The sequence below is a fragment of the Opisthocomus hoazin genome, chromosome 35 (assembly GCF_030867145.1).
Source record: "Opisthocomus hoazin isolate bOpiHoa1 chromosome 35, bOpiHoa1.hap1, whole genome shotgun sequence".
Classification (NCBI taxonomy): Eukaryota; Metazoa; Chordata; class Aves; order Opisthocomiformes; family Opisthocomidae; genus Opisthocomus; species Opisthocomus hoazin.
In genome coordinates, this window is record NC_134448.1 from 3,602,403 (window position 1) to 3,629,751 (window position 27,349).

A 27,349-nucleotide genomic window follows, 5' to 3' on the forward strand; every position below is an offset into this window, starting at 1 on the left:
AGGGCACGCTGCTGGCTCAGGGTCACCCTGTCGTCCCCCAGCACTCCCAGTCCCTCTCCACAGAGCTGCTCCCAGCAGCTCAGCCCCAGCCTGTGCTGGTGCCTGGGGTTGTTCCTCCCCAGGTGCAGGACCCTGCCCTTGCCCTGGTTGAACCTCATCAGGTTCCTCTCTGCCCGGCTCTCCAGCCTGCCCAGGGCTTGCTGGATCCAGCACAGCCTGCCGGTGCATCCACCCCTCCTCCCAGTTTGGTGCCATCAGCAAGCTGACAATGACAACGCTGTTTGTCCCGCAGCTGCAGAGAGATGCTAGCACGGCCGTGTTTAGTGGAGAAGTTCCACAGCATCCAGCATCTTCCCTTGATTCCAAGGTGACACCACAGATTCAAGACCTCGCTTTAGGCACATGGTTGGCTTTACCAGCTGGAAGTTCCCCCTCGACGCAGGCAGTGACCCCCTCACTCTGTGACTTTGAGCACACACACACTTGTTTTTCCCAGGCTTTATTTGAAGCAGGTTCTTGAACAAAATGCCGGGGATCAAGTCCAGTTCTGAATAACGCCCATTAAGACCCGAAAGAAGGCAAAACCTGGCTCTCTCCGTTCCCACTTGTCAGGTTGTCACCACGAGGGAACCAATTTTCCCGTGTCACAGGGCTGAATGTTTATGACCCTGCAGCTCTCAGTGCTCCAGGAATGGTGACTGATGAGATACCAGGCAAGCACCCCTGAAAAAAACCCTGTATTTCTCAGCCTCTCGCTAAAATGATTAATAAACCATCTTTCCTCAGTCACAGCCTGACTACGGGGGGAAAGGGAGCTGGATTAAAAGATGACAAGAAATTAAATTGTCTTGCAAAAGTTCTTGCTGAGGCAGCCAAGGGAACAGGGAGAGCCGTCTCCAGCGTTCTGATAAATCATCCTGTGCGCTTCGATTGGAAATGGACTGGGGTATAATTAGCAAGTGAGTTCTCTCCTGTCAGCACAAAAAGGGGGGGGGGGGGGGAAGAGATCGTTTTGGAACTAAAGCCAGGACTTCAGCTGCCAACCGACAAGTTATAAACTGAGCCTGAAGCCCACAAAGCAGAAATTCACAGGGAGATTCAACCCTGCTGCAGTCTACACCTTTTATCTCCGGGCATTTCATAGAATCATAGAAAGTTTTGGGTCAGAAGGGACCCTTAGAGGCCATCTAGTCCGACCCCCCCGCAGCGAGCAGGGACACCGCTGAGATCAGGGTGCTCAGAGCCCTGTCCAACCTGGGCTTGAACGTTTCCAGGGATGGGGCCTCCACCACCTCTCTGGGTAACCCGTTCCAGTGTTCCACCACCCTCATTGTAAAGAATTTCTTCCTTATATCCAGCCTAAACCTACCCTGATGGGATTAAATTCGCTGCTAGAGCTGCGGGGGCTGCTTTGGCGAGGGCAGGCAGCAGCACGCAGAAGCGATGAGCTCCCCAGCTCTGTTTCAGAGTCCATCTGGGCCAACAGAGTTGTGTAAATGCCTCTGCCCAGAAGAGATGTAAATGATGTCTACATGCGTGAAGATCTCTGCCCGGTTCCCCCGCACGGGACGAAACGCCAGCCTTGCTCTTGCAGCTGTGACCGTCGCTTGCTGGCAGCGTCCTGCGAGTTGGAGCTCATCCACTTTGTTCCACAGATGGGTCAGAAGCTTCGCTCAGCCCCAGAGCTAGCAGGGAAGCGGTGGGCAACGGGCTCCGCTGCCACAACTGATGTCACCCAACTTGTAGATGCGCGTATGGGGACAATCTTTTTGAGACAGCAGTGACAGGACGAGGGGTAATGGTTTTAAACTAAAACAGGGTAGGTTTAGGCTGGATATAAGGAAGAAATTCTTTACAATGAGGGTGGTGAAACACTGGAACGGGTTGTCCAGAGAGGTGGTGGAGTCTCCTTCTCTGGAGATATTCAAGACCCGGCTGGACAAGGTCCTGTGCAGCCTGCTGTAGGTGACCCTGCTTCAGCAGGGTGGTTGGACTAGATGACCCACAGAGGTCCCTTCCAACCCCTACTATTCTATGATTCTGTGGTGGAGGCCCCATCCCTGGAAACATTCAAGCCCAGGTTGGACGGGGCTCTGAGCACCCTGATCTCAGCGGTGTCCCTGCTCGCTGCGGGGGGGTTGGACTAGATGACCTCTAAGGGTCCCTTCCGACCCAAAACCTTCTATGATTCTATACCGGTGGCAGCACGGGTGGCACAGCCCCTCCGTGGAGCATTAGGAAGTGCCCATGAGAGTGTCAAAAAGCGCTAGTAGGACAGCTGGCTGATGGGAGGCTACGCATACCCCCTTCTCAGGGGAGCAAGGGACACGAAGAAGCATCAGACAGAGCAGGAAAACACAGGGTGAAAGCAGAGCTTGGCTTACGTTGCCTCCCGGAGGAGGAAGGCTACAGCACGCTGCACAGCAGCCACCCTCATCCTCGCATCAGCAGCCAAGGTTTTCCTGCCGGTAAGGGCACTCGTGAGCTGCTTCCAAGGAGAATCACACATTCACCATTTCGAAACACCACTCGCAGAGGTCTCACAGAATGGTAGGGGTTGGCAGGGACCTCTGGGGTCACCCAGTCCAACCCCCTGCCCAAGCAGGGTCACCCAGAGCAGGGGGCACAGGACCTTGTCCAGGCGGGGCTGGAATATCTCCAGAGAAGGAGATTCCACAACCTCCCTGGGCAGCCTGGGCCAGGGCTCCGGCACCCTCAGAGGGAAGAAGTTCTTCCTCGGGTTCAGCTGGAGCTTCCTCTGCCCCAGTTTGTGCCCATTGCCCCTTGTCCTGTCGCTGGGCACCACTGGAAAGAGCCTGGCCCCATCCTCCTGACCCCCCCCCCCGCAGATATTTGTAAGCATTTCTAAGGTCCCCTCGCAGCCTTCTCTTCTTCAGGCTGAAGACAACCCAGCTCCGTGGGCTCTGGAGAGCTGGGTCCCGTTGCATCACGCCGGTCCTGACTCCTGCTTGGGGTTCTTCACGCGCACGTCCTGCAGCTTCAGCCTCAAGTCGCTCGTGTGTCCCACGGCTGGGAACATCAAGTGCTGCTACAGCAGATGAATCCACGCCTCCCACCACACGCAGCACCGGGGTGACACAGGTCACCATCAGCACCCCAAGAATACCCCATCCACGCTCAGCTGGGATGCTCTGGCCTTCATATTTGTGAAGTCCTTCCTGGACTCGCCATGGTCGGGCAGGCTTTCCGAAGACCGATGGGTTTTTGCTTTGATTTGGGCTGTGAGCAAAGTTGCTTCTTACTGCCAGATTCAGGAGATCAAGCAAAATAAAACTGATCTAGCACCGAAAGCCACATTATGCTCCCAACAGCCCATGCCAGAACACATCAAGATACGAGGATGCATCTTTGATCTCTGACTGCTTGCAATAAAAAGTGCAGTTTCCCCGACAGCCAGAGAGAAAATAAGAGCAAGCACCACTTCAGTGGAGGTCCCCAAGGAAACAGAAACACAGCAGAGTTAGAAGCATTTCTGTCTGTCACCAGGCAGCACAGCACCCAGTTAGCCACTGGTATCTCCAGATCCCACTGCGTTACACCTACCAAGACAAAAAGTGGGTGGCGAGTGCTAGAATACCAGAGGTGGGTAGCACCAAATCAATATTTTTGTGAAAAATGACTATCCCAGAGCAAAATTCAGCATACAAGCTCCTCTTGCTTCCTGGTTGGTGGCACCGAAATCTAGGTGAGCCCATGATTATGAAACTTAGGAGGAAGATATTCTCCTGCTGCCTTTGGACTTCCTTCCCATGTAGTGTTCAGGACATCAAGGGTGTGATGGAGACACCTGGCAGCATCAGAGACATCTACAGGCACATTCAGAAAAAGCTCTGAGAAATCACAGGAATGTTTTTTTTCCAGTTTGTATTCCTGACTTTCAGCGAGCAAAGAAAAACCTGGAGAGTAAGACGGGTTCTACCACAAACAGGGTCAACACAACTCAGCTAAATGCTCCTTTCCAGACACGAGCCAAGCAGAAGTCAGCTGAGTGCTCGCTCTCACCGTTACAGAAGAGACTGGGGGGAGATTTATCAGGAGATGGAACAACTAAAGGACAGCTTTATTCTCCCTGCTGGGAAAGGCAGGCAAATCATAGCCCCTCCTTACCTCTTCCTCCTGGTGCCCCGCTGTATTCCCTGTGACAGTCACAGCGCAAGGACAAAACTTGGTCAAGACTACCAGTCAGAAGAGCGGCATCTTCCAGAAACTCCGTTTGAAGCTGGACTCTGGGCTGTGACAGCTTTCAGATGAGACAAGACATGGGTTCTTCTCGCTTCTGCTCACAGAAGTTACGCTCGCAGGTGTGGGAGCGTGGGCTTGTGGAACCCCACCGCTGCTGCCAAACGTTGTGGTTTTTATGGAAAAGCTTTGCACAGAAATACCACAAGAAGTAATTATTACACCATCAGTGTGACCTTTTTTAAGTTATCTTGGCTATGCACGTGCCAATCCACCACAGAGAGGAACTAGGCTTCACTTCACAACTGTGCTCGTGGGTGTCCTAAGCCAAGAACTCACCTGTAGAAGCTTCTAGGTGCTCGCTGGGTGCCTTTGGCTGGGGCAGCATGGATCAAACACGTGGGTGGGCTCCTGGCCCATCTACTACCATCACGCAGCCCGGACACCCCAAGCCTCACACCAACCTCACGCATTAAAAGTCAACTCTCAGCCCTGATATTCCAGTATTGCCCAAGACTCAGAAAAGCACAACTGACTCCAAAGAGCTGAACTTTTGCATTTGCTACACCTGCAGTCTAGCAGAAACTTTGATTTTCGTTTTCCACGTCTCAGTAGGTCAGAGATATGATGCACTGAGGTTTAGAAACAAAGAAAAACCCACCATCACCAGCTTCCCCTTATTCATCTCACTTTCCCTCTTGCTCTGCCTTTCCCCTTCCTGCAGGTTGTTTTTTTATTTCTTTGTGGTGCTTTTTGTTTTGGTTTGGGTTTTGCTGGATATTTTCCTTCAATCAAATAAACCTTTGGAGTCCATCAGTCCCTACAGTATTAGTCTCCAGTGCTACCCTCCTCAAAAAACACACCACAATCCATATTACTTTTGGCAGCAGCTCGCTTCAGGAATTCCAACCAGTCAGCAAGGCATGACCTCTCATTCCTGGAACCACACAGCCTATCTTTGATCAAGTTGTGTGTTCTCACTTGTCCCACATTTGATCCCTTTAAAATAGTTCCTAGGTGTCCCTTCCTTCCTCCCACCCAACACACAACAAGTCTAGAACAATCTCACATGCCTCAAAAAATAAAAAAAAACCTGCAAAAAAAACACACAGACTAATTTCAGGGAGATTTCTTCTTAAAAAAAAGCTTGAGGAAACCAGTGATGAACTTTCAAAGGCAGTTTCATACTGTGATTTTTAAAAAGGCAGGGGATCTTCTCAAACTGAAGAGGGATATCGCCACATTTAATAGGCCATCCATAGGCTGTGGATCTTAAATTAAAAACCAAGCTATCCCATAAACCTGGCAGCACCCAGCTCTGCATACAATGATAAAGTTATACTTAAGTCTTCTAAGCAGCTTTGGGAAGCAAACATGTAATCGGGTGACACCACGCCCTTCGCTGCAGCGTCTCGTGTAGGACCCAAACCAGAGTGCAACGTGGTTCCTGCTTCCGTGTGGTTCGGCAGGGCTTTGTGCTTCCAAATAAAACTAGAAAATAAAGTTATGTGGAATACTGAACAGCCTAAAGCCCTCTGCTTGGTGAGGCGTGTTCTACATACACCACTTATGCCTCCCCCTGTCCCTTCGTCCAGCTTCGGTGCCGGGAGGGCTGTTAAAATCCTCCTCCCATCTCTTCTGCCTCATCGATTCACCATTTCTTTTCAAGTCTCACCGAAAACAGCACTTCCCAGGCTGGTTTCTACGACTCCGAAGTTCCTGCTCTCTCATCTATTACAGCCAGCTGGAAACAACTGGAAACCCAAGGGTCCCAAGTCCCTCGGGAAGAGAAATCTCCTTGAAGAACTCCAGGCAGCCCTCCCCTGTTCCTGATGGGTGCCAGCCATCGCTCAGAACCAAGCTCCGTTAAAGGTCTGGGACTTTTCCCCCCTTCTCCTTACGCTAATCAGTTGCTATTTACCTTTGAGGTCAGGCATTTTGAAGACCACCAGACTACAAGCTGCATTTGTCCATTCAGTTACCATTATTCAGCAGACTCCATTTTTATACACAAAGTCTTGACATCCTCCCAGTAGTCGGGAGGTTCTGCCTGGTACAAACTGGTCAAATCCTTGATATTCTCTCCGTCAGTTTACACCGGTTTCGCAGTTAGTCTACATTTAAATGAAGTCATTTAAAATACCAAAAAGCCCCTCAGAGATGATCCTCTGTGGTGACCATGGAGGGCCAAGAGTCTGTTGGCAATGACAAAGTCCGCCTGTGCTGCGGGCGCTCGTCAGAGCGGGATCGCATTCACAGAACGGTCAGGGTTGGAAGGGACCTCTGTGGGTCATCCAGCCCAACCCTCCTGCCCAAGAAGGGTCACCCAGAGCAGGCTGTAGAAGACCTTCTCCAGGCAGGTCTTGAATATCTCCAGAGGAGACTCCACAACCTCCCTGGGCAGCCTTGCCGAGCCGCCAGCAGAAGGCCGAGGTCAGGCTGGTTCCCCGATCCCTCGGGGAAGAACGTGTTATTAAAGGCTCAGTTGGGCATAAAAGCCAACCTGCAGTTCTGTACGAGCCAAGTGTCACCTCGCCCACCACAAAGATTCATTCACACCCGGACGCAGCGCGCCCAAACCCACGCACGCCCTGGTTGACCCAGACTGGTACTAATCCCAGTCCCAGGCAACACGAACTTTCAGCTTTCCGCCTTCCCCCTTTTGTTAATAAAAAAGAAGCAGAGCTCGGCACGTGTTTAATCGTAAAATTAGCTTTGCACGAGGCAGGACTCAAACGCTTCCTGCTCTGGGGCTGTGCAGGAAAGCAGAGAAGGTCTGGGTGTCCTGTCCCAGCTCCATCGCTCCCAGTAACAGCTTTCCAGGGGTTCTCCACCACAGTCTTCCTCCAGCGACAGCTCATTCACCGCCGGCTTCCACTGCAGCGCGTACACCCAGCGCGCACCCATACCCTGCTAACGGTATTTCCCACGGGAAGTAAGAGTAACCAGAAGTCTTCCTTGGCAACAAAAATAAAACTAGGTCTTCCCTTCGCCCCACCACCCGGCGTGCTTTGACAGGGTGAGATTTCCCCAAACCAGCCAAGTTCTGGTGTTTGCAGGCAACGGGCTGAGGCTGGAGTCTTACCCCCTGCTCTGGCTGCAGATGGCTGGCTGAAAATTACTCCCTCCCGTTCTCTCCGTGGTCTTTCTGGAGGCTACAACCCCTCCAGACACACCTGCACAGTCCTCCGAGATGCCCTCAAAGATAACCTACCTCCAAGGCACATCAGCAGCGGGGCCACCGCCCAGCAAGTCACCACAGATGCCAGCCTGAAGGCCAGCATCCCTCCCTCCCAGGGATGCACAGAGGGTGTCACCGATCCCAGGGCTTCGCAGCAGGGGAGACAGGGGGGAAAAAAATGCCAAGTCTGCTTTTCTAAAACCCAGGACAACAGATTTATTCAAAAAGTCTCTGGGACGCAGAGATGAGAACCCTGTTCCAAGACTGTTTTAGACAATCCAGGAGACCAACACCGTCACTTCCCAACTGTGTTCTGCAAGAAAAGGTCCATGCAGACACAGCTGAGTAACAAGGCCTCCAGTAAGTTGTCTCCTCTGCAAAGCCAGCTGAGGTGATCAGTCAGGAAGCTGATCATCTGACAGGGCCTTTTTTTAAAAAAAATAAAATAAAATAAAACCCCTGAAATTATAAATTTAGACACTATTCCAAAACCTGCCTTCCCTTCACCTCTCCCTACTCTCCCACAAGCCCACGGTGAACAGCTCACTCTGGATTTTGGACCATGGCAGGCACATTCCCGTTGTTAAACGTGAACAGCCTGAAGGTGAAGGAAACCTGGAGAAGCATTTACAGTCTCTCAGCTGCGAATATCCTTCCTCTACCCTCCAGTCATGGCCTCACATCAAGAGACAGCTCACACTGCGTGTCAGAGGCAGCAGAAAACTGGATCCTACAGGCAGGAATATTAATTAATATTGCTTATTTCTTATAAGGGAGACTCCAATTGAACAGACTGTTAACACATTATTTGAGCAGTTGAGTATTGAGGTCCAAACCGCACAGTAAAACCTAAGGCAAAACACTGCTTGCCTTGGAATCCAACCTAAACCTGTCCCAAAGGGCTTTTCAGCAAACAGAAAGATGTTTTAATGGGAACATGACTCACATTTCTGAATAGGCAATGAGCTTGTGAGCACCACATGGTATCACTTAGCAGAACACAAACACAACTGCGGCTAGTTACGGCACCACTCTCCATTTTAGGAAAGAATTAGGTGCTCCTAAGACATCCTCCAAGAGCCCAGAACACTTTGAAATCCAATAACACTGCAGACACTTAGGAAAGCAGGAGCCTGCTTCCTGGGAAGCAATTCAAACCGATTCCTCTCGGAAGAGGCCTTCAGAAGAATATGGTTTGTGGAGTGTGTGGAGCGCAACCTGAATAAGGCTCTCGGGGGAAACACTGAGCAGCTCGGTTTAGGAAGCAACACGTAAAGCTGAAGAGCTCGGGCTCTTTGGAGTACGCTACCACGGGAACGACCATTTCCGACGGCCGTAACGCTGAAGTACCAAGGAAACACTTTGCTCTGTCGAGAGGTCACGCGAGATCCCTGCTGCACGCAGCGTGCTTCTAGATGCTGCTAAATTAAACCAACTTCGCATGAGAAATAGCAGTCTTTAATAAGAATACTACTCAAAGTACGTCTGTCCTAAATAACGCACCGTCCAGCAGTTCCTTAAAAGCATCTTGTCCTTTCTCAACAAGTATTCTATAGAAATATTTATGCTGGAGCGCATCAAAGGAGTCTCTGCTGCGTTAGAACCGGCTCAGCCTCTGCTCTTTGGCTCGGAAAGCGGTTGCCGTTCAGCACCGTGCTCGTCCCCCCAGGATCAAGACCTAAATAGAGGAATCCACAGTGAAGTGCCCGTTCTGAGAAAGCGTCCCGCGGTCTGTGGTGTTCAGCTTCACCACCGTGGGGGTGTATTTGGAATTCCTATAACAGACAAAGCAGAGGATCCTCCGGAAGGTGCTGCGCATCTCGTTGTCCCTGTAAGAGTAGACAATAGCGTTTATCAACGAGTTGATCTCCGCCAGCAAAAGGACGTATTTCTCCACCGCTAGAACGTTGCAGCTCTTGCAGCCCAGGCCGTCCAGGAGGAGCACAACTTGTCCTGGCGTCCAGCAGATAACAAAAGCACCTGGGGAGAGAAGAACCCCCATTAGCAAAAAAGCAGGTCCCTGGCCTTGCCCACTCACCATGAAGTTGCTCAGTGGAATCGCTGGTGGTTTATCTGGCAGAAAAAAGGTGAACGGGGAACCCCCCTGACTTTCAATCTATATTTTTTGCTTTGGAGGAAGGCCAAAGATCCAACCAGCAAATACTAAAAACAGAGGGAACGGCTTCCCCCTCTCCTTCTTTTCCCCCAGCCCATTCACTCAGAACACCACCAAGAACTTTCACTCCCCTCCCCTTGTCCCCATCGTTGCGTTTCCAGAGTGACAACAAAGTGTCTGAATTGCCCATTTCCATGCCAATCCCTCCAAAAAGGGGAACAGGCCAAAAAATTAGGGAAGAAAGTCAGAGTGATGCACCTTGAACAGAACAAATCTCCACTGTCCACCTAATTTTAGTTAACAGCGTGAGTTTACTGGAGAGAGTCCTGGGATCCTGGATTACTGGAGAGGGATCATGGGGTGCATCAAGAGGACTGTGGGCAGCAGGTCAGGGAGGTTCTCCTCCCCCTCTGCTCTGCCCTGGGGAGGTCCTATCTGGAGTCCTGGGTCCAGTTCTGGGCTCCCCAGTTCCAGAAAGATGAGGAGCTACTGGAGAGTCCAGCGGAGGGCTACGAGGATGGTGAGGGGACTGGAGCATCTCTCCTAGGAGAAAAGGCTGAGGGAGCTGGGCTTGTTCAGCCTGGAGAAGAGAAGGCTGAGAGAGGACCTTAGAAATGCCGGTCAATGTCTGCAGGGTGGGGGTCAGGAGGATGGGGCCAGACTCTTTCCAGTGGTGCCCAGTGACAGGACAAGGGGCAATGGGCACAAACTGGAGCAGAGGAAGCTCCAGCGGAACCCGAGGAAGAACTTCTTCCCTCTGAGGGTGACGGAGCCCTGGCCCAGGCTGCCCAGGGAGGCTGTGGAGTCTCCTTCTCTGGAGATATTCCAGCCCCACCTGGACAAGGTCCTGTGCAGCCTGCTCTGGGTGACCCTGCTTGGGCAGGGGGTTGGGCTGGGTGACCCCAGAGGTCCCTTCCAACCCCACCATGCTGTGATTCTGTGAGTTTAGCAGAGCCCTGGCCAACATGCTGGGCAGCCCAGTGCAGCTCCTCTCGCACAGCTACCCACAGAGCTGAAAACAGCCGAGCAACAGGCTCGCCCACCCCGGGACCGAGCTGGACGGGCTCCACCACTGATTCAGCTGGGCTGCTGCTATGTTCTTGCCACCACCTGCAAAGCTCGTCGGCGAGAGGATAATTGCTGTTTGCATGACGGAGTGGGAGGTGCCTGTGGCTGCTTAAAACCCTTTTTTACAGGCATGATTTTAAGGCTGACGTCAACCGAGCGCTCGCCCCTCGGTGCTCCTGGAGGTCACACAAGGTTGGATCTTAAAGCACAGGAGCTGCACCCTGCTGTGCCTTCTGGGAAAGGGTGGAAGAAAACAGATTGGCTGGGAATTTTGCAACTGCACCCTTTACTGAAAAACATCTGACAGGAAAGAACAGCCAGAGGAGCTGCACCGAACACGAGAGGCTGAACCTAAAGCTGTCATTGAGTGAAATAGTGCCCTGGTGAAGAGTCAAAGGAACCCTTGCGAGGGATCTCCTGGCTTTCTGGGATATTCCTCACCGATTTCGGGCCACTGCATCACAGAACCCTTTTTATTTCATCCTGCTCCCAGGTGGTCAGCACAGCAGCCACCACATCCAGGCCAGCTTTCCCCACACTTGCAAACACGACTTTACCCCCTTTAAATTTAACAAATACGCAAGACAGATTCCCGGCTGTCATGAAGGAGGGTCCATCAATTCCATCCCAAGTGAGCCTGCAGGAAAGGGACCTCCTTGTTTAGTGATTTACCTTATTTTAGCCGTTTTTTCAGCACCCACAAGGAAAGCCAGGTTCTCTAGAGGCTGGCTCCCAGCAGCACGAAGTAAAGCCAGAGGAATACTAAAGATGGGGGGAGGTACCTAAAGTTTGGGGCCTCTGCCAGCTGATTTCCTTGCTCTTCAATGGAAGATAAAGTATTCAAGCCTAAACTCTTAATCTAACACAGAATGGTCACTAACAACTCTGCCCTGTGGGTTTGGTCATCATCATCATCATCATCACACTCTGTGTCGCTCAACCGGCCCATGGGAAAATTTGCTACTGGTTTCCAGTGTACTTTGGACTTACTGCTGGTTTCCAGGTCAGCTCCTAGACCTGTTCTTCGTGCCCAGGACCTGCAGGATTATCAGCCATGGCCACCTCGCCTTGCAATGAAGTGGCACAGACAGCTCCTACCACACCCTCGACTTCCTCACATGCTCACCAGCGCCTACGCCCTCTGATGCATAAGGCACAAAGTATTCCTCTGCGCAGAGTCCAAGTTTGCAGAAGGCCAGGGAACGAGGGTGGAGAAGGAATTACACCAGGGCTTTCACGGGGAGGGGAAAAACCCTCCGCAGCCTCAACTTTCTGTATGCTGAGTCTGAACAGAAAGGTGTTTTCCTCCAAGTTGAGCAATTCCCTCCCCTGTTCCCTGCTGCGTGAGGGACCTGTACGGAACTGACTGCTGCTCCTCTCCATCACCCCATAGAGCAGCCTGCTGTAGGTGACCCTGCTTCGGCAGGAGGGTTGGACTAGATGACCCAACAGAGGTCCCTTCCAACCCCTACCATTCTGTGATTCTGTAACTCTTGGGTTACAAGATCCCCAAGGCCTGATGATCTCCTGAGTCTCAACTTTCCACATCAGGTTCCTCCCTGCTCTGTCCATCCTCAGACACCAGTCCCAACTCCCTGTGAAGCCACAGCAGCTTTTTGGAGCCTCACAAGCTTTTTTCCCCCCCCCTCACTCAAGGCAGAAGACAATGGCAGGCAGACACCAAGAGGAAAGGGATCTCCCAAAACAAGGTGATGCACCAAGCACAAATCTCATTTTCCTTCCTGGCCAGCATCCCCAGCCTGCCAGCGCTCTTCCAGTTGATGTTGGGAAGCCCCACAGAATTAAGCAGCCCTGCTGAGACCACAGGGTGACCCTCTGATGCTCTTCAGGGAGGAAAGGGGGAACAAAAACAACTTCTCTCAGCTGCAGACTGTCCAAAACGCACGAGAAGTAAACCACGCTTCAGCCCCGCTGACCCCCTGCTGCATCAGACCAGCTCCGAGGCAGTAACGACCTCCCAGGAGACGGAAAGATTGCGAGGCAGGGAAGTCATCCCAGGAAAGGCAGGAACAGACGGAAGACTCCGGTTTCGATGCTCACAAGTTCCAACAGCACCCACACGCCAAGCAGCCCTCCAGCCTCCCCCCACCCCGCTGCTCCCCTCCCCTGCTGAGCCCCGCTCTTGCCAGCACTGGTTCACCAGGGAGTAAATCTTTGTTTGCAGCTACGAGGTTTCCCTGACGGAGCAAATTCTGTGCTTATCAGGAAAGATTTGCAAGCGAGGGGTTGCGACCGTCAGCCCGGAGTCGAGCCGGGCTGCGGAAGATCTGGGTGCGTTGATTTATTTCACTTTAAAAAAAAAAAAGGCTGTTAGATCATTAAAGCACGAGGCAAAAGCAGATTAAAGAAATCACGGAGCAACAGGCTGCTGAAAGCACAACGCATATCTGAATAAAGTTAAATATCCTGGAGATCCTCAGTGCCAACCTCTTCCAGCTGCTGATCTGCTCCTGTTTGCACGACAGACTGCGGCCGCAGACGGACCGACGGGCAGTTAGCACTCTGCTGGAGATCCCGTGCTCAGAGAGCAGCTCAAACCAAGCTGAGAGTTTCCAGGGATATATTTATCTGAGCAGACCGAGCCCCAGTACTGAGCTGCTCAAAAAAAACCCAACCAAATCCAAACAGAGTTCAGCGCTTTGTTCCAGTAAACAGGAAGGAATTTGGCTGCGAGCCCCTCGTTCTCTCCCCATCACCTTGTGATATCTGCCCCAAACCTCTCTCCATCCTTTAGTCAAGGATGCACTTCTTGATTAAGGCTTAATTATAGCTCCTAATTCCACGCTACCCTCCTATGGAGGAAGCATACTGGAGTTGGGCACGTAGCAGAGCCTCTTTGCCCAAGGCACCCACACTTAGAGCAGTCAGATCCCACCAAGTCACAGCAGTGATGGCCCCTCTGACCCCTGCTGACCAGAGGAGCAGCCATGGTGGCGAGGAGGTTCAGGAGCCCTCTCCTCCGTCTGGTCCCAGTACAGCTCACAAGTCTTGAAGCCGTTGAATTACTCAGCAGCCAACCCATCACCCCAGCAGCACCAGAAACCGGGGAAGAAGAACATCACCTCCCAGTCCTCCTCCTCATTCCCCGAGCACGTTCACCCCTCCAGCCCCATACAGCCCAGGATGGAGGATCAAAGAACCCTTTCAATTGACTAGAGCAAGTGAACTTACTTAGGATAATAGTGACCGTCTTGACGAGGCTGATCATGGTCTCCTTATAGCGGGGGTGGAAGCTAGTGTGCTTGGACATCCGTGTCATCTTCCTTTTGACATAGATGAAGATGTGCGTGTACACAACCACCATGATCAGGAAGATGACCAGGTTGGAGATGGCCCAGAAGGTCAGGTAGCTCCTGCTGTAGAGCGGGGCCATCCTGGAGCACTTGTCCAAGGCACATAAGCAGTGCCAGCCATAGGACGGGATGAGCCCCAGGAGCAGTGCCGTGACCCAAATACAGAAGATGAGGATCATCACACGCTGGTTGGACATTTTGCTGTGTAACTGCATCGTGAAAACAGTCTGGTGCCTTTCCACAGCGATTGCCAGCAGGTTCACCACAGAGGCTGTCAAACTGGTGTCCAGCAGGCTCTGACGGATGAACCAGGTCTTCAGGGAGAGCTCCGCTGTCCTGGGCCCCGTATGGAACATGAGGAACATGTACGCAATGCCAGCAAAGAGGTCAGCAGCTGCCAAGTTGCCCAGCAGGTAGTAGATGGGGTAGTGGAAACGCCTGTTGATGACGATGGCGGTGATGACCAGCAGGTTGGTCAGGAGCACGATGACACTCACCGTCAGGCCCAGGGCAACCACCAGGACATCCTTCGTCCTCCAGTACGTGGTCAGCTCTTTGCGGCTGTTGTTGTAGAAGAACCCCACAGTCTCATTGTAAAAACAGTGCTTCATCGCTGCTGTCCTGGAGGGACGAGAGTATCGTTAGCTTGTCGGGCCTGCACACACGCAATTATTACAAGCTGGGGAGATGCTGAGCAGCATGATAATGCCTTTGACACAGATGGATGCAGGGAGGAGCTTGAAGCACACAGAAACCACCACAAATGCAACAGGAAACCACTTGTGTACTTGAGATAGAGCTACACATCTCACAGGCCAAGTCCTCATCTGTCCTCAAAGCCATCCCCAGGATGCAGCAAGACCTTGAACATCCATGGGAGGAGATAAGCTTTGCCAGATCTGATAAGAGCGTCCCCCTGTCTGGCCCACGCAGCTTCACGGGGATGACAGACAAAACTATTTTTGTTGCCCCAGATGTCCTACTTCAGAAATGTAAAAACAAAGCAGCAGCAAAGAAGGTTTATCAGTCAATCACCAAACAACACTCTGATGAAGACCATGAGCCAGCTGCAGTCCCCAGGACCACTGCTTCTGGTTCAGTCAGCACACGCATCTCATCCTTCCCGAGTCGTTTTGTTGCGTAAAGGATAACGCAACGCACGGCTGCTTCACACACAGTTCTCCCTGATCCTTCCAGAACAGGTGAGTACTTCCCAAACTCTGCCAAGGGGCAAAGAGCACGTGGAGCTGGGCAGAAACAAACTCCTCAGCCCAGAAAAGCTAACAGTAGCAAGAAGTCAGCACACACAACCATGGGGCTGCGTCTCTGGAAGAGCTGGATCATCTGCAACCGCTGCAGCACTTCCAGGCTACCCAGCAGTGCGTGAGTAAGCGCCCAGAGTATCACCTTCAGCTTCAGAGCATCAACCAGCGAGCCACCTGCGCAAGCAGGGAAGCAACTCCCTTCTTTCCTTCCAGCTCTGGAACAAGGCTGCAATTCAAAACTCATTGAACTCAGTGGAAAAACTTGATAGAAAAAGATGTTCAAGCCTGAAGAAGGCCTTTTCACATTTCTTTGTCACATTGGGCACTGCTGGCAGCAAGACCAGACAAGGTGTTCCTCTGGAGCATAACATCAAGCGTTAATTTCCAAAGCCCATATATCTCTGGTCATCTAACTCCCTGTCCTGGGGACAGCCAAACAGAATCACAGAATGGTAGGGGTTGGAAGGGACCTCTGGGGGTCACCCAGTCCAACCCCCCTGCCCAAGCAGGGTCACCCAGAGCAGGCTGCACAGGACCTTGTCCAGGCGGGGCTGGAATATCTCCAGAGAAGGAGACTCCACATCCTCCCTGGGCAGCCTGGGCCAGGGCTCCGACACCCTCAGAGGGAAGAAGTTCTTCCTCGGGTTCAGCTGGAGCTTCCTCTGCTCCAGTTTGTGCCCGGTGCCCCTTGTCCTGTCGCTGGGCACCACTGGAAAGAGTCTGGCCCCCTCCTGACCCCCACCCTGCAGATATTTATAAGTAGATATTAGGTCCCCTCTCAGCCTTCTCTTCTTCAGGCTGAACAAGCCCAGATCCCTCAGTCTATCCTCCTAGGAGAGATGCTCCAGTCCCCTCCTCATCCTCGTAGCCCTCCGCTGGACTCTCTCCAGTAGCTCCTCATCTTTCTGGAACTGGGGAGCCCAGAACTGGACCCAGGACTCCAGATGGGACCTCCCCAGGGCAGAGCAGAGGGGGAAGAGAACCTCACTCGCCCTGCTGCCCACACTCCTCCTCATGCACCCCAGGATCCCATTAGCTCTCTTGGCACCCAGGGCACGCTGCTGGCTCATGGTCACCCTGTCGTCCCCCAGCACTCCCAGTCCCTCTCCGCAGAGCTGCTCCCAGCAGCTCAGCCCCAGCCTGCACTGGTGCCTGGGGTTGTCCCTCCCCAGGTGCAGGACCCTGATGAAGCAGCAGGTGAAGTTCAAGGATGTTTTACCTTACTGGTCAGAATTTAAACCCAGTCATTGACACTGGTGTTATTTGTCCATGAAAACGTGACAAAATACAGCACCATGAACAAACCCAGGCGATGAGAAGCAGCCTGTTCATGACACCCCACAGCAGATGTTCATCTCCCTTTCCTAACCAAGAGCCTGGAAATCTGAAGTCAGGGCTGGCTGCTGTCCCCGCTGGGACGAGCAAACCCAGTTTGGAGCCTCCTTCCTCACAGCACCGAAGTGCTGAAAAATGACACCGTTTTTCCTCACCCTGGTGCGTTCTGCACATGAAGTCATGGCTCTCCCCGTGCTCTCATGAGCTCAGCCACCATCCTCACCTTAGAGCAAGCTTAACGCAGACCACACACCAGGAGTAACATCCTCTTCAGGCAGGGAGAAAACCCAAAGTGCCTGACTCACCCTTCACTAACACCCCCGAAACCAAAACACAGCTCAGGGGCCCTAATTAGCAGCGTGTTCCTCCGCTCTCCAGGAGAATTTTCTGGGATGCTTCAGCAGGAGCTCTCGGCGTAGCGGTGAGGCTGCTGCTCGTAACAGAGAGGTGGGATCACGGCGGGCAAGGCAGCTTTTTATCACCTGCACCGCACCCACGCCAAGTTGGGCAAACAAGATGGCCGAGCCAGGAAACCCTATCATCCCCGCAGCTGAACTTTTGATCTCCGCAGCTTCAGCGTACGGCTGTCTTTACCACGAGGCAAGAAAGCTATGGAACTCAACTAATTGACTTTAAAATCTGCTGAATAGGGAAATATAATTTTTACAAGTATTGGTGGGGGGAAAAAAACAGGAAAAGGAGGTAGAGGAGTAATCAGCCTGCCCCAGGGGATGGAGTCATGGGCTCGTACTGCGTAACAAGTCCCTCTTTCCTCTCTTCTCAGGTCACGGGAGGTTTGTAGATCTCAAGCTGAAGAGCTGGTTCAGGAGAGTCCTGCGGTCCAAACGCCTCGCAGGGGATGAAAGCAACCGAGTGGGTCCCGCAGAGAAACCCTGTGGTGACTTGGCAGGCAACTGGGGAGTCTTTTGGCTTGAAGAATGGAAAGCGATGGGAGGAGGAGGAAGGGAGGGAAGCCTAGGAACAGGATGGACGCAACTGCCGTGAATCACGGGCAGGTAGATGACAACCTTCACAGGGTGTAGCCGGGGAGGCACCACATCCAGGGCCAGGCCACTCCGAGGCAAAAAGAGTTTCCTCTAAACAGTTTTGAAAGCTTGAACCCCAAATGGGAAAAGGAAATTGCTGCTGAAGTTCGGCAAAGTCATCTCGCCTCGTTGAGATTCCACAGGTGGGTGCCAAGGGAAGAAATGCAGGGGGGGAAGAGAGAGATGGAAGTGGCACCGTGGTTCAGAGCACCCCGTCCTCTGCCCAGCCACACGAGCAGGTTTAAAATGCCACTTAATCCCGTCCACATTTTTGCTGTGGAGCAGCACGTGTTCCCCCCAGTTATAAAATTTATCTGATACAATGAAGATCATAATAAAAAAAAAGCTTGCCTGTGCACAGTGTAGCACAACGTGAAATAATAACTGCACACTTGAACTAATAACTACAGTGAAATAATGCACTGATGGATCTAGGTCTCATCCTCAGTCATTTCTGAGCTGCCACCAAGATAAATTAAATCCGGATAAGGCTAGCTTGAAAATCGCCGCTAAATTAGAGACCAATCTTAATTTGTTACAAATATTCAAGGTTCCACAGCTACCACAGGCCCCGTAAACTTCCTCGGAAAGGCTGCAGCTCACTGACAAATGGTGAACTCTTTTCAAAGCGTTGCACGAGTAGTGGTTCAATGGTGTGTTCAGTGGGGGAGGGGACCAGAGCTGCGTGAACCCACAAAAGAGCCGTGTTCTGCGGGTGCAACACTCCAGTCCAGAGAAACAGCCCCTCAGTGTTAATCCCAATGACAACATCTGAAATGCTTCTTTAGACCAGACCCGGTGCGAGGACAGGGAGAAGTTTGGGAGTTGCTAAACCCTCCGAAACGTGGTTATAAACTAAATCAGTGCAACGCCGTGAGCTGGGCGGGGTGCAGGCGGGACTGACAGCTTAATGCTCGTGACTGGTCCTAGGAGCTGGTGTGCCCACTCCACTACTACCCTGCAATTAGAAAACTGACCTTGGAGCTCGGCATCGAGGGCAGACAACGCCACAGATGACAAAAAATCCACGGGGCAGCGCTGGGGAAGGGAAACACCCTGCCCAGAGCAGCGAGCAGGGAGAAAGTGGGGCTGGGGCCATGATGCACAAAGGAGCCGGGCGAGTCTATTGTTCAGTGTCCGAGCAACCCCCTTCCACGGCCCTACGCTCCTCAGCAGGACCTTACAAGGTTTTTTTCCCCCCTTACCAGCATTATTTACTCGGTAAAACAAGACCCTAGTTACGTGCCGCAATGGCTCAGCGGCCCCTTTCCTTGAGCGATACGCGAACGCAGGCTCTGCTCCGGTCACGCCGCCTCAAACCCCGCTTCAGCCTCTCCTCCCTTAAAAATCGAGCACGGCTTTTGCAGTTTGGTAGGAGCTGCCACGCAGAACGAGCGGGGAACACGTCTTTTCTCCTCGCATCCGCCGTCTCCCTTCTTGCTCAGCTCATCGCTGCCCTGGGTTCGTGGCAGAGTCCTTTTACACAGAAAGCAAAGGTGTAAGCGTCCGCCTTCCTCCACTTCCTCGTGCTTGTGAATGTGGAAAATGCTCGTCAGCTCCTTGAGATCTGGGAAGACGTTCAACGCTGGGGAGCCAGCGTCGCGTGGAGGTGACCAGGGACGAACGGCAGAATTTAGGCTCCCTCCAATAACCGCAGTCGGTGTCGATCAAGACGGAACAACGGATCTATAAGGGCTCACAGGGACTCAAATCCAACCTGTTTTACCCATGGCCACTGCACACGGATTTACCTGGCCAAACATTCATGGATTTTTAAGCCATAAAGAGGACAAGCTTTTCCTCCAAAGAATCGCGTTCTTACCTGAAAGCACGACCACCGCCTCCAAACCTGACCTTCAGCATTGGTCTCCCCACCGCAGGAAACCAGCGCAGCTATCCAGCAAGGAGATCCCCATCTCTGGAGGGCAGAGGTGCTTTCCAAGCCAGAAAAGCAGCAGCCAAGCGCCTTGCAGGAAAGTTTCAGACCAGCGTTACAACCCCAGAGTCCATCACAGACGGCTCGCAACACTGGCTCCTGGGAGGCAAGTTTGCAAGAGCTCCGACGAGCCCGTCCCTCCTTGGGTCCTCCCCTAGGCGGGTCCTTGCAGGAGCCCCAGGAGCTGTAACCCGAGTCCTCGCCGCCTTCATGGAGGCCAAAGCCACTTTCCAAGCTCCTCCGGTTCCGACTGGAACGAGTTCGCTCCGATCCGCCAGCATCGCCCTCCTGGACCGTTCCTGCCGGCGAGGTGTTGCTCCGTGGGAACCGGCACCCTCTGGTCCCAACGCTCCCACCGCCCCACGGCGAGGGTTCGTTTGTGCTCGCCTGCTGCCCCAGAACCATCACCCCACTGCAGGAGGAGGGAAGATCTTCCAGATCAGTTTTGGGTCGGAAGGGACCCTTAGAGGTCATCTAGTCCAACCCCCCGCAGCAAGCAGGGACACCGCTAACGAGATCGGGGTGCTCAGAGCCCCGACCAACCTGGGCTTGAATGTTTCCAGGGATGGGACCTCCACCACCTGGAGTGACCCCGTGATGGAGGAGCTGTCTCACCTCAGCACCAGAAAGCTGTTTCCCTAGCCTACAGCTACAGCACCCACACCGCAGGTCAGGATGCAGCCCCCTGCATCCACCGTACCACTCTTGAACCTGAAATGGGTAAGAAGCAAGGAGATGATGTCATGAGAGACACAGGAAACTGAGGCACGGACTGGAAAGGATTTTCCTGCTGCAGGTCTGTGTCACTGCTAGAAAGGGAGCTCACATTTCCGATGCATCAGTCCAGCCAGTCCGTGACACGTCGGAGATATCTGACCTGCTAAGCACTGTACAAATACCAACAGCACACTTCATGCTAACAAGCCATAGCTGTATAAATTATGAAGGAAAAAAAAAACCACCGACTCCGCAACCTCCATCCATTTTGATTTATGCCTGCTGCTCTTGCAAAAGGCCCCGGCAATTTCCATTCGACTCCAATTTCCTCAGCTCCCACCCTCCTCCTGCCATCACCCGCTCCCCAAGGAACAATGTTATCACCAAGCACAGCCCTAATCCGCTGCCAGATACACCTCTGAGCTTGGCAGAGCCGGGTAATGTTATGTAAAATAAGGAGGAGATTTGCAAAGAGCCCAGCACAAAGGGGAGAGATAGGGCCAGAGATCCCAGGACACATTAACAGAGCAGGGCAGCCAATAAATGGAAACGGGAGTGACACTGGCAGAAGGACAGATGGATGAACAGGACAGGCTGCGGCAGCAGAGGGGCAAATCCAACTGCTGCAAAACCTGAAAATTCTGAATTCTACCCCTACATCCTGCAGCCTCCAAAGGCCAAAATCACGCCGGAAAGCTCACAGGGGCTACAAAAACCTCAAAAAAATACCTCTCATTGCCACTTGCTTACAAATTCTGCACCTTCAGACCGGTGATGCCACCCCTGAGACAGTACCAGGCACAGAGGCTTTCCGCAAAATTTCCATATGCGTTTTTAGAAGTAGCAAGAAGTTGCTCTAATGGGTATCCCAGAGTCCTTTCTTGGGGGGGGGGGGAACCAAACTAGTGTTTAACAAGCTTGCTTTCTCATAGCAGAGAACAACCCAGCTAGCAAGTCCAGTCCTAACAGAGAACCAGCTGCAACCAGACAGGTTTACAACCCCTATAGCCACAAGAAGCTGTGTCAAATTTGAAGCATCCTACCCCAGTGACACAGGGCAGATCCTTCACCTTCCCATGATTTATTACCCCTTTTGGTTACACTGTTGGTTTAAGACCAAAGAGACCCGAGTCCCAGCTGCAGTAGAGCAGCCCCCCCATTTCCCCAGCCCCCCCATTTCCCCAGCCCCCCCTTTGGCCGGCTCCAGCACTGCTTTTAGGTCACCAACCCAACTCTCCGCGCCGGCACACAAGAAGAACCCGGGTCAGAGCAATCATTCGGGAGCAGCACCGGCCTCGGTAGGGTTCGGGCAGTCACGACGCCGCACGTGCTCTGCGGCTGCGCGGTCTGGGATGGCAGCAGTCTAAAAATACTTTTGATTTACTCGTTCCTCTAAGGTTCCAAACCGGCACTCGCAGAGTGCTTTGGAGGTTTCAGAAAGAAACACCCAGAGCAATCAGGAAAAGAGCCCAGCGTAACTGGCTGGAACCAAAGTGTCAAGAGTTCTCACAATAGCTCCGCGCGTCGGACGGACCCAGCGAGTTCAGGGCACCCGGCGCAGGGTCACAAGCGCTTTTGCAACTCAGCCCCTGCACACAGGGCTGGGGCAAAGGGGGCTGCAAGCCTGGATCAGGCCAGGGCATGCGTAAGCCCATCACAGACCACATCTGCTTGCATACAGAGAAGATTTCAGGTTTCACAGCAATTTTTCTAGTCCCTTTGTCTAAAAAAACCAAACTTCTCTGCGTAACACAAGTTTTGGAGTCCGTTTATTCTCAGGTTTGGGGGATATCTGAAAGAATCGAGACCCACTCTGTTCACTTCTCCAGCCACACAAGACACAAGCTTGGGCCCTGCGCAGCCTCAGCCTTTCGGGGTGCTACCTGCAAAGCCAAAAGCCATTGCACCCAAAAACCTCACGTCAGCTTTTGCAGCCATGGAATGATTTCTGAAAGGGCGAGCTCTGATATCCTCCAACAACGACGCTTCTGGGAGCGAGTACCAGATGCTGAGCACAAGCAGGATTCGAGGAGACCAGATACCATCACACCCAGCCCACCCTTCCCCTCCAGGCTCTCCCTGCGAGTTTCCCCGTTTCCACCAGTTCAGGAGGGGTTGGTAGGGTGCTGTGCAGCACTGTGCCCCCCCAAGCAGAAAGGCTGCTCGGGCAGAGTCACCAAGCAACCCGATCTTGAGGCAGCCAGCAGATCCGACCGCGTTCTGGTGCCCAGCAGAGAACTGGCAGAGAAACATTGCCAAAGACAACAGATGTTTGCCTCCCCTTTATTACACTTCTTGTTTTCAAACCGAAGTGAATTGTTTCAGTAGACTTTGCCTTCTCAAACAAACCTAAAGCCAAGGTTTTTCTTTAAGCCTCATAGCTCTGACTCTTCCTGGGGATGACAATCTGAAGTTGGTTCCTTTTCTTTTTTTCCCCAGAGACCCCTCTCCTGGAATCCCAGGAATGTTAAAAACCTTCTGGAAGGAGGCATGTCATCATCCCCCTCCAGCAGATCTCTGCAGAGAACCAGTTGCTCAGATGAACACTTCCCAAGTCCCAACTGGCCCAGCGATTTCCAAACCCTCGGCGAGGAGCACTCCGAAACGCCGCCGCACGCTTTCGATGCGAAGCGGCATATACATCAGCCTTAAAAATGCAGGAATTTCATAACCCCCACTGCTGCTGAAACGCAGCCAACCCCGAGGTGGAGCAGAGCTGTTGTTTGCAAGGCTACAGCGGCAAAGAACGCTTTTCAACAAAGAGGCAGGGAAGAAATCCGTGCCCGCCGCTGCCTTGCCTACAACAGGAATTTTCTTCTCCTCCGATGGGTTAGCAGCCATTGACAATCAACTGCTCCAGAACAAATCACAAAGAACCTGGAAAATTCCTCTCCCACTTTCACCTTCCTGAATCACAGAATCACAGAATAGTAGGGGTTGGAAGGGACCTCTGTGGGTCATCTAGTCCAACCCCCCTGCCGAAGCAGGGTCACCTACGGTAGGCTGCACAGGATCTTGTCCAGGCGGGTCTTGAATATCTCCAGAGAAGGAGACTCCACAGCCTCCCTGGGCAGCCTGGGCCAGGGCTCTGTCACCCTCAGAGGGAAGAAGTTCTTCCTCATGTTCAGACGGAACTTCCTGTGCCTCAGTTTGTGCCCATTGCCCCTTGTCCTGTCACTGGGCACCACTGAAAAGAGCTTGGCCCCATCCTCCTGACACCCACCCTGCAGATATTTGTAGGCATTTATAAGGTCCCCTCGCAGCCTTCTCTTCTTCAGGCTGAGGTTTGCTCTGGCTGTGGTTGGACACTTAAAGCATTTCCATATTGTAGACAACACCTTAAATTGCAGCGGGGAGACCACCGCAGCAAAATATAACGTGGGATCCTGTCTCACAAGGCAAAGGTGACAAGATGGAAATCTGAGAGAGCGGCTGGGATATCGCCTCAAAGTCCTCCGGGTCCCGGCACACCACCACCCTTCCCTTTCCCAGGTAACTCTCCTGGAAATGGATTTTGGTGGGCTGCCTGCCTGCTGCCTGGCTGTTCCAGCACGCTCAGAGATGAAAAACATTTCTTCCGCAGCAAGGGAGAGAAAGGAGGGGAGGGAAGAGAGGGTTATTTGCAGCGGTGTTTTGTTTGGAGTCGGGATGGTCCAGGGGCCCCTCTGCTGCTGCTCCTCCTAATTCACACAGGAAGAAGGAGATTATCCTACACGGAGACCAGCAAGGCAGCAGGCAGAAGCAGCAGTTCGGAGAAAGAATAGCTTGGCCCCCGAGTGCTGTCATGATACGAGAAGCCGCGGCGAGGTTAAGATCGAGTCGGGACGCTGTGTTTGCAGAGCAGGACTCGGCCTCCCCTTCACCCAGAGATAATTTCATCTGGCACTTTGAGCTATTGTCAATAAAAACAAAACCGAGGAGGGGGGGGAAAAAATTCCCTTCCTGGGAACCACATGCGGGCAGCCCTCCGCTCCGGCTCTGCGAGGCGGCTGCCCGCTGCCTTGCTCCGAACTCCTCCGATCGTGGCGGGCACCCAGCGAGATGAAGTCTCCCTGTTTAGCTGGCACTTGCTGGAAAGCCAGGGAACTTTACAGGCACTCCAGCTCCACACGCCTCAGCCTTTGCTTTTATAGGGGTTATTGCCGAAAACCCGCTTCCCCCCGTGTCTCCGTTCGGTTTAATGTCAGATGCCTGCAGCTTATGGCTGGAGAGTCATAAAAAGCCTTTAACATGCCTTTCTGCTTAAGTCTAGAAAGAAAAAACAAAACCAACTCAGAAAAGCCTCCAGCTACGGAATAAGCAGATGCAGCACAACTGCAGCTTTATCTTGCACAAGATCAATCAGGGACTGACACACAGCTACTCTCCCCGAGCGAGCAAAAAGGGTCTCTGCCCCTTCAAAGCCGCGTGGCTTCCTCCAGTTCACCTTTGGGGTGGTCTCAGTCGGGCAAAATCCTCAGCCACACAGCTTTTCCCCCCACTTCGGGGAAGATTCCAGCTCACTCCAGGGACATTTCATCATGCCCACGACCGCTTCAGACTGAATCACATTAGCAACTCTTCTCGCCTTTTTGTTTTCCCCAAGCATCAGCTCCCACGAGAGTGAGGTCATGGGGAAAAAATTACAGCATCCCCCACTTCAAACAAGTGAAAGGTACGTTCAGCACGACCCTTCCTTTACGGACCTTTCCCCCACCAAACCCCTTGAACGCCTTCAAGCGATAGCGAGGAAACCTCTCCTGTTCTGCTTCAGTCCTACAACCTGAGCACAAGGTCTTTCCTAGGCAGAGGAAAGACCTTTGCGTGTCCGTCAGCACGGGGCAAGAGAAATGATTTTCTTAGGTTCAGGCCACAGTCTGCCCCATAACACTTGGTTTCCATTACAAATGAAAAAGCATTCTCTACTTTCATTTGCTTCATTCCTGAGCTTCTGGTCATTTTTGGTGGTGTCACCTTCCTAAAACCTTGAACTTCCAGGCACAGCTCTAGTGGGGAAAAAAAAAAGCCTTCAGATGCTCGCTTCCATAGACTTGTAGAAAGTTTTGGGTTGGAAGGGACCCTTAGAGGTCATCTAGTCCGACCCCCCTGCAGCGAGCAGGGACACTGCTAACGAGATCAGGGTGCTCAGAGCCCTGTCCAACCTGGGCTTGAATGTTTCCAGAGATGGGGCCTCCACCAAAGAATCACAGAATAGTAGGGGTTGGAAGGGACCTCTGTGGGTCATCTAGTCCAACCCTCCTGCCGAAGCAGGGTCACCTACAGCAGGCTGCACAGGACCATGTCCAGGCGGGTCTTGAATATCTCCAGAGAAGGAGACTCCACCACCTCTCTGGGCAACCCATTCCAGTGTTTCACCACCCTCATAGTAAAAAATTTCTTCCTTATATCCAGCCTAAACCTACCCTGTTTTAGTTTAAAACCATTACCCCTCGTCCTGTCACTGTTGTCTCTGCTAAAAAGATTGTCCCCATCTTTCCTCAGCACAGGGCAAGTGAAATGATATTGTTATATTCAGGCCATGGTCTGGCCCGTAACATTCAGGGCTTCCATTACAAATGAAAAGGTATTTTCTACTTTTGTTTGCTCAATTCCTGAACTTATGATCATTTTTGGTGGTCCTAAAACCTTGAACTTCCAGGCACAGCTCTAGTGGGGGAAAAAAAAAAGCCTTCAGATGCTCGCTTCCATGCCTCCCTCTGCTGCAAAGCAACAGGAAAGCTCTTGCTCCTTGTAAGAAAAATAATCCCTTCACTAAGTCACTCTAGTAAAGGGCATCGGAAGTCTGCACGCTCATTTATTAACCAAATTTATACTGAAAAATACAACTTGAAACTCGTTTATAAGGTACCTACCAAACTGACCGTCTCCAGGGCCCTGGATGCCAAGCACCTGAAACTCGCTGCCTAAGCAAAGCTTCAATTACTCTGCGCATCTTTTTATAAAATAAATGCCAGAGGAGAGCAGCCAGCGCCCCGAAAGGATTCCAGCCACAAGCTGAGGGCCGGGATGAGCAGATGATTTGGTTCATTCCACACCTTCCTCTGCCTCCTTCCTTGAACACCCCGAGGTGTGGGACACCCGTGTGTGCTGAGGTACGGATGACGGGATGGAGGCACAGCCTGACTCAGCATCTTGAGCCAGGATTCCCCAAGCAGAGCGTTCCTTGGGTTTCCGACGCGCGATTTCTGGCTGAGCAGAAGTTCACACACCTGGTTTGCTTGCTTTCCATATGTTATAGCTTCCCTATGTTATAGGTTCCATCGCTCTGCACATCCACAAAACCAAGAATATCTCAAAACACACCGAGGCAGGAGAGAAAGAGAAGAAGAAAACAAAAGCTGTTTGTCTGCAGCAGCATGAACGCCCAGCAAGACGTGCTGAAGATCTCACTTTTCACTGCCTCAGCTGCCTTGCACGCTGCCTCATCTGATCTGCTAATTGAGTGCTGGAAGACATTGTCAGAGTAAAACAAAACAAGAATGCAATAATACTGACTTATTTCATACAGCGCAGTGTTCCAGATGTATTAATGTCCAAGGCAGAGAGAGGAATCATTTCCTTTGCCGCTGAACACCACCACACAGAGCCACTCCTGCTGCTAAACCCCTCGCTGCGGCGCAAGGCGACAAAACGGCTTGGAAGGAGGAATAAAACGAAGTTTTGTACCGACCAGAACAGCAAGGCAGAACGCAGGGGCCCAGGCTGATCTTCAGCGATAACTGAGCGAGGAAGCACCCTGCGCAAAGGGCAATGCCAGCGCTGCTCGCTCTCCAGGAATGAAACCTCCCACCCAAATACACGCTGAGTTCTACCAGAGCCAGCCTTAGGAAGGGAGCAGTTGCCATTTCAGGAACAGCTTCTTATGCTGGTGCCTTCTTGACTCGGGGAAAGGCCTTTCCTACCTCTACTCATCAGCATTCACAAAATCACAGAATGTTTGGGGTTGGAAGGGACCTCTGCGGGTCATCTAGTCCAACCCCCCTGCCCAAGCAGGGTCACCTACAGCAGCCTCCAGAGAAGGAGATTCCACAGCCTCCCTGGGCAGCCTGGGCCAGGGCTCCAGCACCCTCAGAGGGAAGAAGTTCTTCCTCGGGTTCAGCTGGAGCTTCCTCTGCTCCAGTTTGTGCCCATTGCCCCTTGTCCTGTCGCTGGGCACCACTGGAAAGAGTCT

At 52.4% G+C, this 27,349-nt stretch overlaps 1 protein-coding gene across 1 annotated transcript; it reads right to left on the bottom strand.

Annotated features, from left to right (window-relative positions):
- Window positions 1–9,059: 9,059 nt before the first annotated feature.
- On the bottom strand, window positions 9,060–14,500 carry LPAR2 (lysophosphatidic acid receptor 2). Its single transcript, XM_009940838.2, has 2 exons — window positions 13,758–14,500; window positions 9,060–9,361 (listed from the first exon to the last, which is right to left on the bottom strand). Exons 1-2 carry the CDS (start codon window positions 14,488–14,490, stop codon window positions 9,060–9,062), a joined length of 1,035 nt encoding a protein of 344 aa, XP_009939140.2. The 5' UTR covers window positions 14,491–14,500.
- Between the last annotated feature and the right edge of the window lie 12,849 nt (window positions 14,501–27,349).

What these genes read in the sequence shown, in the direction of transcription:
- LPAR2 (XM_009940838.2), bottom strand. Translation starts at nt 14,490, where the DNA reads ATGAAGCACTGTTTTTACAATGAGACTGTGGGGTTCTTCTACAACAAC. An exon ending in GACGGTCACTATTATCCTAA is followed by an intron (nt 9,362 to 13,757) that starts GTAAGTTCACTT and finishes TTCTCTCCCCAG; the next exon opens with GTGCTTTTGTTATCTGCTGG.